Consider the following 15748-nt stretch of genomic DNA (forward strand, 5'->3'; position numbering starts at 1 on the left):
TTTCAAGAGTTATGGTGCACATTGATATACGTGCACAATAGCAACAAAAATATCAATCCCGAGCGTAGGCTCATGAAAAGATGGCAGGGTGCCAAACAACTTATGTTCCCATGAGTGCCAAGGTGTTCTTAATCCCAGGAAGATGCACAGTTGATACTGTTATGAATCACAGGAGATTTTGTTTGCCTTCTCACCTTCAGTATCTTAACATGATGGCTATCAACATTTTTAAGTATAAGTATACTTAAGCAAAGTAACAGTGAGGCCTCCAAAATCTTAGCTAAATTTTTGCACAGTTAAATTGCAAAGTGCATTTGTATCACCTAATGTCATCTGACTGAAAAGTCACATTTGATTTGTAACCTGCATTAACTGCATTGGATTCTTCTTAAAAAATTTATTGAAACAGATCTTCTGATAATGGGTTAGTGGATGTCAACGGCTGCTTGTGAAAAATCATTCCATTGTTACCAAAATTGAGTAATTAAAGTTTATTTATTAGTGTCACTAGTAGGCTCACATTAACATTGCAATGAAGTTACCGTGAAAATTCCCTAGTTGCCACACTCTTGTGCCTGTTTGGGTAAACTGAGGGTGAGTTTAATGTGGCCAATGCACCTAGCCAGCACGCCTTTCATCTGTGGAAGGAAACATACAGATACAGGGAGAAGGTGCAAACTCCACCCAGTCACTCAAATCAGGTATTGAATCTGGGTCCCTAGCACTGTGAGGCAGCAGTGCTACCCACTGTGCCACCCATTACATTGCCCAAAGTTCTCAAAGTCTTCATTATCGAATGTTGGTCCTGCTTATCAAAAATAAAATTAAAAAAAAACATGAGAAGACCCATTCCTGATTTCAGACTAATGAAAAAACTTGAAAGTTCACATTCATTGTCACTCTCGGGTTGAACCTGCTATGTGGACTCAGCAATTGGCTTCCATTCCATTCAGGTTTATCTCTGAAGCAGAAGCAACCTTTATTGCCAACGGTCATTATACGTGAAATTCATTACCATAGGAAGTAGTTGATGCCAAAACATTGAATGTATTCAAGAGATAGATAAAGCACTTGGGGCAAATGGGATCAAAGGTTATGGTGAAAAAGCAGGATTAGGCTATTGAGTCAGATGATCAACCATGTTCACAATGAATGGTGGAGCAGGCTCAAAGAGCCAAATGGCCTCCTCCAGATCCTATTTTTTTTATGTCTATGTTGCGTGTAACTCTTTTCCAGTGAGGTAATGATAGTAATGTATGGGACAACAATCTAAGTTTAAGTTTATTCATTAGTGCTACATAAACATTGCAATAAAGTTACTCTGAAAATCCCCTAGTCACCACACCCCAGTACCTGTTCAGGTGCACTGAGGGAGAATTTAGCATGGCCAATGCACCCAACCAGGATCTAGTCTTCAAACTTGGGGAAAAATATAATTAAGAATGGTTCCCATTAAAGCTATAGTTAAGAAGTGGACATTCCTATAGCTGCTTAAGATGGCTGCCTCATATCATGTGACTTTGTAGTATCCAACTCCAGACAGCTCTGAAACTCAAGCAAATACTTAATTAAAATTTGGGCAATCACAGCCATTTGTAAAATTCACACATCCTCCTAAGGATACACCGTCAACATAAAAGACCTAACATAACAGCTGACGTATCTTCCTGTTTAACTATGGACAAGAGAGACATTAGGTGGAATTTTCGCCCCAGAAATCATCAGGAAGACCATCCAAGAACCAAACCAGCTGCAAGGCAATTAATCAGGCAAATTAATAAACAACATCATCTTCAAGGGGAGGGAGAAAGATCCTCCCAAAAATATTCTACCTAAGAGCAGATCTCCTGGAAATTCAACCTTGCAGCCGACTAAGAATCCAAATGTACAAGACTTCAACACCAACTCAAGCATCAGCTCATCTAAGAAACTACAGGCCTGGTACCAAATAATGATCTGGAGGCGGGGCGGGCTGTTAACGCGCAAATAAGTGCGGCGTGCAGGAATGGGACGGCAGTAGTTATGGGAGATTTCAATCTGCATATTGATTGGTCGACCCATGTTGGACGAGGTGGGCTCGAGGAGGAGTTCTTGGAATGCTGCCGGGATAATTTCCTTGAACAGTGTGTGTTGGAGCCGACGAGGGAGCGAGCTATCTTGGATCTGGTGCTATGTAGTGAGGCGGGTAGAATTAGGGACCTTGCGGTGAAGGATCCTCTTGGAGAGAGTGATCATTGCATGGTGGAGTTTCTGTTGCAGATGGAGGAGGAGAAAGTGGGTTCCCGGACACGCGTCCTTTGTTTGAATAGAGGGGAGTATGGTAGGATGGGAGAAGAATTGGCGAATGTGGACTGGGGGAGCGTGTTGGAAGGTAGGTCTGCTGAGGAGCAGTGGAGGATCTTTAAGGAGATCTTTCTTGGTGCTCAACGGAAATTTATTCCGATGGTCAAAAAGGACAGTAGGAGGAGAGGTAATAAGCCGTGGATAACGAAGGAGGTGAAGGAAAGTGTTAAATTAAAAGCGGAGGAATTTAGAGTAGCTAAGAGCAGTGGGCGAGAAGAGGATTGGGAAAGGTTTAAATGTCAACAAAGATTGACAAAGAAGTTGATAAAGGAGGGTAGGAGAAGCTATGAAGCTGGGCTAGCACTTAATATAAAAAAGGATAGCAAGAGTTTTTATAAATATATAAAAAGGAAGAGGCTGGCTAGGGTGAACGTTGGTCCTTTAGAGGATGAGAAAGGGGAGCTAGTGGTAGGGGATGGGGATATGGCTAAGGTCTTGAATAACTTTTTTGTTTCTGTCTTCACGGAGGAGGACGTGAAAAATTTGCCGGGTGTTAGCGATGGAAAGGTGGTAGGACTGGAGGGTCTTAATGACATTACTGTTACTAGAGAGGTGGTGCTCGACAGACTGGAGGGGCTGATTGTGGACAAGTCCCCAGGACCGGATGGAATGCATCCGAGGGTTCTGAAAGAAATGGCGGAGGTTATAGTGGATGCCTTGGTGGTTATTTTCCAGACGTCGCTGGATTCCGGGGAAGTGCCGGAAGATTGGAAAACGGCTAATGTTACGTCGTTCTTTAAGAAGGGTGCCAGGCAAAAGGCGGGGAATTATAGGCCAGTTAGTTTAACGTCTGTGGTAGGTAAAATGTTAGAATCCGTCATTAAGGAGGAAATTGCGAGGCATCTTGAAGGGAATTGCTTGATAGGGCAGACACAACACGGTTTCATTAAAGGGAAGTCGTGTCTGACAAATTTACTGGAGTTCTATGAGGATGTGTCTAGGGCAGTGGATAGAGGAGAGCCGGTGGATGTGGTCTTTCTAGATTTTCAGAAGGCGTTTGACAAGGTACCTCACAAGAGGTTATTGCAGAAGGTCAGGGGACATGGAGTTGGGGGTAGGGTGTTAGCGTGGATAGAGGATTGGTTGTCAAATAGGAGGCAGAGAGTGGGGGTCAATGGGTGCTATTCGGATTGGCGGTTGGTGACTAGTGGGGTGCCCCAGGGGTCGGTGCTGGGGCCTCAGCTATTTACCATTTATATAGATGATCTGGAGGAGGGAACTGAGTGCAGGGTGTCGAAATTTGCTGATGACACCAAGATTGGGGGAAAGGCAAATTGTGCGGAGGGTGTGGAGAGTCTGCAGAAGGATCTAGATAGGCTGGGCGAATGGGCCAGGAAATGGCAAATGGAATTTAATGTTGGCAAGTGTGAGGTGGTCCACTTTGGTAGGAAGAATGGTAGGAAGGACTATTACTTACGTGGCGAAAAACTGCAGCAGGCGACGGTGCAGAGGGACCTCGGGGTCCTTGTGCATGAGTCGCAAAAACCCAGCTTGCAGGTGCAGCAGGTGGTCAGGAAGGCGAATGGGATGCTGGCCTTCATAGCGAGGGGGATTGAATATAAAAGTAGGGAGGTCTTGCTGCAGCTGTATAGGGCATTGGTGAGGCCGCAGCTGGAGTACTGTGTGCAGTTTTGGGCGCCGCACCTGCGCAAGGATATTTTGGCCCTGGAGGGAGTGCAGAGGAGGTTTACTAGGCTGATACCGGAGTTGAGGGGATTGAGCTATGAGGAGAGGCTGAATAAACTAGGCTTGTACTCGTTAGAGTTTAGAAGAATGAGGGGAGATCTCATTGAGACGTATAAGATGATGAATGGGATGGATAGGATAGAGGTGGAGAGACTCTTCCCGCTCAAAAAAGACAGTAGGACTAGGGGGCACAGCCTCAAGATAAAGGGGAGACGGTTTAGAACGAAGTTGAGGAGGAACTTCTTCACTCAAAGGGTGGTGAATCTCTGGAATTCTCTGCCCGTTGAAGTGGTGGAGGCTGCCTTGCTAAATATTTTTAAGAAGCGGGTTGATGGGTTCTTGATAAGAGAGGGGATTAAGGGTTATGGGGAGAGGGCGGGAAAGTGGAACTGAGCCACGACAGATCAGCCATGATCTTATTGAATGGCGGGGCAGGCTCGAAGGGCTAGATGGCCTACTCCTGCTCCTATTTCTTATGTTCTTATGTTCTTATGAAACAGACCAAAATAATTCCAGATCATAATTTTTTTTTATTTCATCTGTATCATTTTTTAAATTTCATCTGTATTGTACGGTCATTATAGGAGAAATTCATTACCACAGGAAGTGGTAATGAATTTCCAGGGCAAGTGAGAGAGAATAAATCATCACCTTTAATTTTAAATTCACAAAAGCTTGCTGCTGGAGTCATTTAAGTTGGGACAAATCACTCGAGACTTAAAATAACACATTAACCACACACATGAAAATTTTGATTATGGGCAATAATAAAACACAAACTCTGTCTGTGACATTCTAAAGAATAACTTCAACCTTTGGATGGAACTGGGGCTGAGAAAAACTCCAGATAGTTCTGATGACATATGGTATACTATTGCTTTTTTTTGCATCTAACAAGTTAGTTATTTTTAACATGTCAAGATGACATTGAAAACAAACTTAAAAGCTGTGGCATAAGGAAATTGTGCATGACAGAAAATTAAATTAACTAATCACATTGTTCATTTTCTCGCTTGATTATCATACCTTCGCTTTATCTGTTCACTGATCTCTCTGACATCTACATTGGCTGGATAATGTAATAAGAAATTACGCGTTCTTTTTGACATTATGGGATGCATACTATATTCTTCGCAGTGAGTGGCACAAAATGGACCATATCACATTGGTTCCACTGCAATCACAGGCGCTGTGTACAACAGTGACGGATCAGATGTCAACCCCTATATGTCTAGCATGTTTTGTTCTTGCTTTACTGCATTTATGGAACTGTCTAGTAACAGATTAGTGCAAGCATGGAGAAAGCCTATTCCTGCTTACCTTCGCTGGAGAAAGGAGGAAATTACATCCATTATGAGCGCACAACTTCAAAATGCTTGCTGTAATTCAGCTTTCCAATGTTTGCAGCCAATAAATCAGAGTTAAGTGGTGAATTGTGTATTCTTTTCCTAACCCAACCAACACACACAAGGGCCATTAAATTATTACCACTGGGCTTGGCTACATGACATGGTCAGTCTTTCTTCCAGCTTTGGAGCAACAATTGCTGTAGATAAGTTTGTACACACATGCACTGCATACACATTGTCCCCTACTGCTCCAAATTTCAATGGAATGCAGAGTAGCGAGGTGCTGCACGTGTGATTGAGAGCAAACAAATAGAGTTATTCCACATTCCTCCTGAGATGACTCTGGGACACAGTATCCGCTCACGCTGTTTTGTGCTTGAGCGACACCATTACATAAGAACATAAGAAATAGGAGCAGGAGTAGACCATCTAGCCCTTCGAGCCTGCCCCGCCATTCAATAAGATCATGGCTGATCTGTCGTGGTTCAGTTCCACTTTCCCGCCCTCTCCCCATAACCCTTAATCCCCTCTTTTATCAAGAACCCATCAACCCGCTTCTTAAAAATATTTAGCGAGGCAGCCTCCATCACTTCAACGGGCAGAGAATTCCAGAGATTCACCACCCTTTGAGTGAAGAAGTTCCTCCTCAACTCCGTTCTAAACCGCCTCCCCTTTATCTTGAGGCTGTGCCCCCTAGTCCTACTGTCTTTTTTGAGCGGGAAGAGTCTCTCCACCTCTATCCTATCCATCCCATTCATCATCTTATACGTCTCAATGAGATCTCCCCTCATTCTTCTAAACTCTAACGAGTACAAGCCTAGTTTATTCAGCCTCTCCTCATAGCTCAACCCCCTCAACTCCGGTATCAGCCTAGTAAACCTCCTCTGCACTCCCTCCAGGGCCAAAATATCCTTGCGCAGGTGCGGCGCCCAAAACTGCACACAGTACTCCAGCTGCGGCCTCACCAATGCCCTATACAGCTGCAGCAAGACCTCCCTACTTTTATATTCAATCCCCCTCGCTATGAAGGCCAGCATCCCATTCGCCTTCCTGACCACCTGCTGCACCTGCAAGCTGGGTTTTTGCGACTCATGCACAAGGACCCCGAGGTCCCTCTGCACCGTCGCCTGCTGCAGTTTTTCGCCACGTAAGTAATAGTCCTTCCTACCATTCTTCCTACCAAAGTGGACCACCTCACACTTGCCAACATTAAATTCCATTTGCCATTTCCTGGCCCATTCGCCCAGCCTATCTAGATCCTTCTGCAGACTCTCCACACCCTCCGCACAATTTGCCTTTCCCCCAATCTTGGTGTCATCAGCAAATTTCGACACCCTGCACTCGGTTCCCTCCTCCAGATCATCTATATAAATGGTAAATAGCTGAGGCCCCAGCACCGACCCCTGGGGCACCCCACTAGTCACCAACCGCCAATCCGAATAGCACCCATTGACCCCCACTCTCTGCCTCCTATTTGACAACCAATCCTCTATCCACGCTAACACCCTACCCCCAACTCCATGTCCCCTGACCTTCTGCAATAACCTCTTGTGAGGTACCTTGTCAAACGCCTTCTGAAAATCCAGAAAGACCACATCCACTGGCTCTCCTCTATCCACTGCCCTAGACACATCCTCATAGAACTCCAGTAAATTTGTCAGACACGACTTCCCTTTAATGAAACCGTGTTGCATCTGCCCTATCAAGCAATTCCCTTCAAGATGCCTCGCAATTTCCTCCTTAATGACGGATTCCAACATTTTACCTACCACAGACGTTAAACTAACCGGCCTATAATTCCCCGCCTTTTGCCTGGCACCCTTCTTAAACAACGGTGTAACATTAGCCGTTTTCCAATCTTCCGGCACTTCCCCGGAATCCAGCGACGTCTGGAACGCTACTGATGGACCACCATTTTGATTTGGCTTTGATGCCAAGAGAGATAAAAAGTCTTGCTTGGTTGCTGGCATCAACAGAACAGTGGCTGACAATCTGGTGGTGAACGTGGCCTGTTTGTAATAATTTATCAACCGTATAATTGATGGGATGTATTCCACGATAAAAGCAACACACAAACATCAAGACAAGTGGCAGTGGGAGAGATAACAAAAACAGATGCAAAATCATTTTATACAGATTGTAAAATTGCACACAGCTTTGATGGTGAAACCGATCTTCAGAATGTCTTTGTTGTTCAAAGTAAATGGTAATATTTGCATGTGTTCAATGATGCTTCAAACTGATTTCAATATTAAGTGCAGATTGTGTAACGCACCAATGTAACAGTCACGTTACAACAACACGATTGTGGATCCATTTACAACAAAGCCTGGAAAGATTAGTGACTGCCTGGTAATTTAAATTGAATAGCCCTGCCTTCTTGCAGCAAAATCCTTCAAATGTTAGTTTTGCAATGTCCTGCAGAAAGGAGTTTGACTCAGTGTCCGGTCCAAGGCTCAAATCAGAGATTAGGGACTAATAAACACAGCCAACGCAACAATAAGACAGCCCACACACCTCAGAAGAATAATCATAATCTGCAACGCCTACACAGCACACATAGGTGCCGTAACGCTGAGGCCACAATAAAAATTATTTTGTTGACATTAACATTTCAGGTAAACAGAGAAGCAAACCATGGACCTGCAGAAAAGATCTAAATGCTTTTGTGATGGGTCGATGAAATGGCTGACCCATATGTGGAAGCTCAGCCACCCTGTGTAAGGTTCCGAATGCTACATTGATATAATGAGCCAATCAATTTGAACTAATTAGATTTTCCACTTTGAACAGAGTTTATAATTAGAGTTTGTGCATCAGACCAGAATATATAGGACCAATGAACACAAGAGTTCACAACTGGCTTACCAGACAAGGTTGTGTGTTCATGGAAACCAATACATGATTAATACTGAGAGAACACATTTTATGGTTGCATTATGAGTGAGTGAGTGAGTGAGCAGTCAAACTTAACTGAGCGCCACATTTTCTGGTATTGACCTGGTATTTGAAACATGATAGCTTTGTGAAACTAAACAAAGAAAAATAGCAGGGGAGAAATTGGCACGTTGTATCACAAAATGCAGAGTTGTTAAGAATGACACAGAGGGGAAACCATTGCCCTCTGCCTATGTCATTCACGTGGAAGCTTAAGAAAAGAACACAATAGGAGAAGATTATATTGTCCTTACTTTTGTAATACGAGGATTGGTGCACTTCACATTCTTGCTGGACAGGTCCAACCACCGAGAAGAAACGGCGGGACAATGCTGCCTCAGGGTACATCTCCCTTCGCCACTACACCAGCCACACTCAAATTTCTGGTTTGCTTTCAGACAGAGGCCACAGCTCTCTCGCAGCGCATCACACTTGTACAGGTGAACTGTAGCCAGAGGAAACCATAACAAGATAATCAGTATACAGTTTTCTAAAAAAAAAAATTAAATTTTAGGTGTCTGACACCCATTACAATGTGATCAAAAAATAAAAAATAAAGATTTTGAATCAGGTGAAAATGAACAGGATGTAGAGGTTCAATACTAGGTTACGCACACTTGAAGAAAAATGAATTTTAAATCAGAATTGGAGGTAACAGACACCTCCTTTGTATCTTTGTAGTGTGGTGAACACAACTATTGACAAAGTTATTCTTGGAATTCTTGGGGTTCTGGTCACAAGGAACATTCAAGGCCCTTCCACACAATCCATCCTCCACAATCCATTAAAACAAAGTGCAGAAAAATTCACAAGGAGGCAGGCCCATGGAATGTTGGTGCACAACAATAATGAAGCAAATCATACCACAATAAAAAAAAATTAAACTGATCTAGAGGTTGCATGTAGTTTTTGTCTGGCAGATGTCACCAGGACCCCATGTTTGCACTGGCTCCAGGGCGTGGGACATGAAGGCCCACTGTGTTAATCAACCTCAAACACAGGATTTTGGAAGAATAGATCAGGGTAAACATTCTGACTTAATTTCAACGTTAGATAAGGGTAGGTGTCATGAAAAATAAATCAGCAATTGAGAATTGCTGGTGCAGCACCACTATTCAGGTTGTGGGCCGGGCTACACGCAGAGCAAGATGTTACGACATGGGAAAAGCATTACAAGAAAGAAGCTAAGATCATTACTCTTACTCACACATACCATCTGCCGCTGTAATTCTGAAGAGATCTAAGCATTGCCGTCTTTTAAGACCCACTTTCAACCTTCCTTCTCATTAATTAAGAAAAGCTTTTATCCAATCTGTGAACCATTTTTACTTTTTACGTCTCCTCAATAAACAAATACTGCAATGGAAATCTGTGACTCCATAAAGATTCAAAGCAGCATCTAGTGATAGGCTAAGGCATGTGATGGCAATCACTTGCAGTTATCTGTTGGCTCTAAAACAAAAACTTGATAAGGTGCAACCAAAGGCAAAAAAGGGGGGAAAAAAAGCAGATTCAATCTAAAAGTAGGGGGAAAAAAAAGACCAGAACGAGAAGAGAGATTTTAAGAGGAGAGTGCGGTAAATGGTGTGACAGAAGACGGGTAAGGGATACAATTCCTTGAAAATGGGAGCATGGGAAGCTAGGCCATTGGATGCATGGTCATTAATCCTGGGGGCAGGAGGGCATCATGCAGGGAGCTGCGCTGAACTCGTAGGGAAGCTGGGGGTTTCACTGTAGCACTAATGGAGGTTTCAGAAATTGTCACGCTAATGGAGGTTTAGAGACAGTAAGGGATGAAGCCTGGGAGGAATTTAAACACAGCAGGGCAGCGTTGGGGTCAACATGGTCAGGGATGATTGGTAAGTATTACTTGGTTGGGGTCAAATTCGGGCAGGACAATTCTGGATGTTTACGCAGAGCGGAGGTTACAAGGTCAACTTGGAGGGCAGTGGCAGAATTGTATCGGGAGGCAACAAAAATAAGGGGGAGTTTAATGGTATTGGATTGGGATAGAAGCAGAGACAAATGATGGCAGAGGTGAAAGCTGACACTCTTTGTACAGAGAGGAGTGTGTCATCCGGGTCAGACAGGATGGTGGGGTTTAAAGCGGGGGGGAGAATTGAGTCAATTACAAGGATACTAAGTTTGTGGTGGCAGGGAGTGTTGCAGGGGGGAAGGTTTCAAACATGACAGCTTCTGTCCTCTTCCTCTTTACTTGGAGAAAGTTACGTTTGTCCAAGATGGGATGCCACAGAAACCATGAAGCGGTGAAAAACTAGCCCTCATCTGTGGAGGATGTCTTATCAAAAGGGAAGGATGGGACACAGCAGTGTTAGGTTAACAAGCCATCAGGAAGCTCCTCATATTTGTCACTTAAGCTGAGGTGGTAGAGTGCAGGGACAGGAGGTTAAAGGAGACATTTAACAGCAGCAGAGCCTCGGGTTATGTTTTTCCTACAAGATGATTCCAGAGTAGTTGGTGGTTTTGTCTGAAGACAGTGGTCATACCTGGCGTGGTCAAATCATATCTGAGTAGCTAGTCAATAAATTACATACAGAATATGGTCAAGTCTATATTTGGATGTTTGGACAGCAAAGTCGCAGTCAAAATTAAGGGAAATAACATGGATGTTTCACGCTGATCAAGGCTGGCTTTTTAAGACCCCTCTCATGACCATCAAAGTAGCTGGAGCTACATATTCTGAAGAGGTCAGTTTGACAGATGGTCTTCATCTTCTACTGGCAGGACCTCACTGCTAACATTCGCTTTCACAATCAGAAAATTTTGTTGCCCATCAATATGGCATTTGAACGACCAAACCCTATCTTGGTGGTATCGTGCCCCCCACCCCCCTCCACCACTCTCACTCTTTTCCAAGCTATGCCAATGGGTACTTGAATACTTGTTTGAAGTATCTATTGATTAGTTTTGCAACATGGTAATACCTATTACTGAAGGTCATTATAAGGGTTTATAAGGGGACAGTGTCAAGGTGTTCAGAAGGAACATGCTTACAACATCAAAACGCACAATGATAGCCTCCCAAGAATTAGTGGGTTTACGTCTAAATCACCTTGGTGACAGTACATACTGCTGTCTAAAAAAGGAACTATAGTCTTTGAAGGTAAGAGGATATAAAACTCTTCTAACCAATTGCATTAATATAAGATAAGCAATAATTGATTTCATCTGACGAATAGGTTTCACAATTGTGAAGAAAAATGTTACTTTTTTTTACACAAACAAAGATGGATATTCTGCTATTCTGTAATAAGATTAAAACTCATCTGAGTACAGAAGGAACACAGTTTGATGGTATGTTAAAAAGTGCAAGATTAGCGTTAAACAAAGTCATGGGGAAACAGCAGGATTCTGTTTGTGGAGCGCTGTGAGGCCTTTTAATAACTCTGTGGAATGTAAAACATCTGTAGAGATGTTATCAATGCAGATCTCAAAACTTTCACTTATCCAAATGAGGCTTTTTTATTTACAACATGTTTATGAGCATTATGTTTTCTAAGTTAAATACACAGTAAGGTCAGTATGGGCTTTTTACCCCCCAACCAGCATTGCTAATACTCATATCTCATTACAGCAACAACATAGAGGAAGTGTTAGAGAGAAGGTAGATTTTCTGAGACATTGCCACGTTCTTATTTACAAGGGCACTTCAGTCTACATTTTTCTATTGCCAGCACCTGGGCTCTCAGACTTTACGTACTCAAATATTGCATTAGTTTACATTACCTTGAGTCATGCCAACCCTTTTTAATCAGTGGAAAATGGAATAAAAGGTATAGAAAATTGCTGAAGGAAGAAAAAGGATGTTGTACCAATTGGCCAGAGAAAAGATCAGCAAAACACTCAGTTAGACTTTGCTCCAGGCTTCATATTGAATTTGTTGATTTATACTTCACACTCAATCCCACACCAACATAAAATCACCGAACGAGACCATAAATAAAGAATGATGATGGCAACAGATTTAGTTGTCCTTTTATTAGCAGCACTGCCCAGAAACACAGGCAAATTTTTACAAAAAACAGAGATGGGAAACATTGGAGAGAGAAGTTTGGCAGCAAGACAAACTGTTGCATTCCTACATGTCGCCTGGTGCCCAGTGTTGAGTTGCAATGTCAGAAGCTTTAGGATAAGTCATCAATCTGCCTCGTCGATCACACAATGTATCCCAGGACATGGGGAGGAAGTTTAATTTAAAGAAAGCAAGAATACAATTAGGACTGATGGTCCCAGTTAGATAAGAGCACCTTGTATGGAATCTAGGATATTTGGGACCCTTGTACTCCACCTTTTTTTTTAGGGGCAATGGAAACAAAAGCCTTTGCATTGCCAGCTAAAAGAGCATTTCAAACAGAAAAATAGAATAAATGTCCATCACAGTCAGCAACTCAAGATTTTTTTTGTTTGGAACTGCCTTTTTGCACTGTGCGATGAATTTTAAAAAGAGATGGGTTTGAGTGAGCTGAGGGGAGAGGGGAGATTAGGAAGTGGTAAAATCTGACCCCTGACCACTGCCACCCACCCCCCCCCCCCCCAACCAAACCCGCTTATTTCCTGGTGAGGAACCTGCGCATGGCATATTTAAATGCACAATTTGGAATTAGAAGTCCACGCCATGTAGGGGAAGCTCAATCGCTAGTTTCACCACCACAGCCCCAACACTAACCCGTCACCCCAAACTCAGTGCCCCTCTATTCCTACCAGTTGGCAAGTGAAAATACGATGGCACGGTGGTTAGCACTGCTACCTCTCAGCGCCAGGGACCCGGGTTCAATTCCTGGCTTGGGTGACTGTGGGGAGTCTGCACATTCTCCTCATATCTGCATGGGTTTCCTCCATCTGAAAGACATGCTGATCAGGTGCATTGGCCGTGCTAAATTCTCCCAGTGTACCCGGACAGGCAGTGGAGTGTGGCGACTAGGGGATTTTCACAGTAGCTTCATTGCAGTGTTTATGTAAGCCTACTTGTGACATTAATAAATAAACTTTACACTCACCGCTATGTCTTTTTACCTCCAAGAATTAGTGAATCAGCATGGCTTACAGCAGTACAAATTGTATGTTGAAATGGATCTTTGATCCCAGACAGTTAACTATACAGTTCAAATGGGCTTGTGCTAATATTGGCTGCACTTTTACCTTTGATGTCTGCTGGGTTGTCAATGATGAAGTTCCCATTCCACACGACTGAAAACTCGATGGGCAGGTCACTGATATCCATGGTGTCGTAGTGGTACTGAAATGAGTTTAAAAAAAAAGCACACCCATAAGTTAGGTATTTGATTAACAACATTCCAAAACCAAATATATTGGCCGGAAATTTCCTGCCGTTTTTGCCAGCAGGGTCTTCTGTTCCCGCCAACGGCGAAACCCCACTGCAGGTTTCCCATCAACTGGAGGTGACTTTGGACCAATTCTCAACTGGAATTTACTCAATGGCAAGGTAGTTGAATCCCTATCAAGCCAATAAGCAGGAGTCGTATAAAAATAATCCTCATTTGATCAATCAGAAATCAGCTTTATTTTTGGTCATAGAGCCATAAAGCCCCTACAAGTGCAGAAAGAGGCCATTAAATCTGCACCAACTCTTTGAAAAAGCATCCCACTCAGACCCTTCCCCTATCTCCATAACCCCGCACATTTACCGTGGCCAACCCGCCTAACCTGCACATCGTTGGACTGTGGGAAGAACCCACAGAGCTCAAGGGCACACACGTAGACATGGGGAGAATGTGTAAACTCCACACAGGTAGTCACCCGATGTTAAATTGAACCCAGGTCCCTGGCGCTGAGGCAGCAGTGCTAACCAATGTGCCACCCACTCATGATGACACAAGTCTGTGATCCAGTCCGTAGGCCCTGGCAGCTAAAAAAAAAGCAGCACAGTGCGATGACTAAGCATTCTATTTGGGGGGTTATTACTTGTAAGTGTTCACAATACACAACACAAGTTTGGCAGTTCAAGAGGGTGAGAGTCAATAATAGCGACAAGTAAATAAGCCTCAGGGACTGTTATTCAAAACCTGTCTTTCAAATTGGAACTTGTCATCATCACTTTGTAAGAGTGATTTCATTTCTGGTACAGGGAGAGACCTTTCAGCCCATTGAGGCTGTGGCAGCTCTCCAGGAACAATCCAGCCAGTCCCACTCCCTCGCTTAGTACCTGTAGCTCTGCAAGTTTAATTGCTTCAAGTGCCCTTCCAATTTTCTTTTGGAATAATTTTCACCCCCCTGATGTTTACTCAATTAATTTGGAGGTTTTTCTGTGCTAAGTTACAAATGTCTTGAATTTTCCAGTTTATTTTAAGTATTCTGAAGCAATCAGGCACCATGCTCTTTACAGTATGTGGATCGTTTTCAACTTGCTTACTCTTTGTGAAGTTATCAATGTACTTTTCTACATGTTGCTTGTATTCTAATACTATAACTGGGTCACTAAATACTGCTCTTAAGGCCATTTTCTTTCCCCTCAGAATTAATGAGCATTAATACAATAATTGGATCTTTACTGACTCTGCACCTGAGACACAAACCATGGATGAAAATGGAAACCTCCTGACATATGCAGCTCACACACCCAGTGAATTATTGGGGCAATTTGCTGACTTGTTCAATATCCTACATGTAAAAATGCACAAAGGTATGATGACTCACCTCTTATTTACTTGTGAAAGATCCCTCCAACAATTTAATCACGTATGCTTTGGGTACTGGCTTGTGGACCCTATTTAAATCGGGGTGGCAGTCTCTGGAGGCTGTTCCTAACCCAGGTCTTACTCAGTTTGTATTGAGTGTGTGAGACTCATACCAAATTCAGTTCAGCTGCAAGTCCTGAAAGCTGACAGTTGCTGATAACAGACTTTGGTTTCTCTTATTATTGCCTTCACTGCCCCTGCCACCCTTTGAACGACACAGACAGATAGGGCACATCTAGTTAAATCCAAGATAAGGATTCTATTTCAGAAGCAGCCATGTCAGTGCCCCAATATAATTACACACCTCTCTGCCATTGTAATACCTGATGAAGTAGCCTTCTGTTCTTTGAAAGCCTGTTTTGTACAAGAGTAAAGCTTTAGACCTTGCAGCCCTGGACTTTTCAAAGGATACTGCTTTGTCAGTCCAGGCCACTTGTAGTACAAGCAGGTCAAAGACTACTTAACTGACTGCAAAGCTCTCTCAGACTGCCACTTACAATCAGTTATTTTAAAAAACACACACAAATTTGTATTACGTACACTAGCTTTTTGAGTACATAACATTTTTCAGGCCAATTTTGTGGTATCTTACTGCTCACGTCTGAGTGTTTCTGGGTGTACAGGAGGTTTTCTGATGAATATTTTTAGCCACCCTCTCTATCATGTCCCTCAACATCTCTATGCTGTCTGGCAGATAAAGGGCAGAATTTGGACACA

The 15748-nt window shown here is 43.1% G+C and overlaps 1 protein-coding gene across 3 annotated transcripts in view; it reads right to left on the bottom strand.

Moving 5' to 3' along the window:
* Window positions 1-15748, bottom strand: part of LOC145356986 (plexin-A2-like) — a 470896-nt gene that overhangs the window by 137777 nt on the left and 317371 nt on the right. For all 3 annotated transcript variants that reach the window (XM_080210014.1, XM_080210012.1, XM_080210013.1), the window contains 2 exons: window positions 13476-13572; window positions 8570-8760 (listed from right to left, as the gene is read on the bottom strand). In XM_080210014.1, coding sequence (XP_080066140.1) covers window positions 8570-8760; window positions 13476-13572 — 288 coding nt within the window. The remainder of the gene's footprint in view (window positions 1-8569; window positions 8761-13475; window positions 13573-15748) is intronic.

Source organism: Carcharhinus amblyrhynchos, chromosome 22 (genome assembly GCF_965287045.1).
Source record: "Carcharhinus amblyrhynchos chromosome 22, sCarAmb.v2.hapA, whole genome shotgun sequence".
NCBI classification, from domain to species: domain Eukaryota; kingdom Metazoa; phylum Chordata; class Chondrichthyes; order Carcharhiniformes; family Carcharhinidae; genus Carcharhinus; species Carcharhinus amblyrhynchos.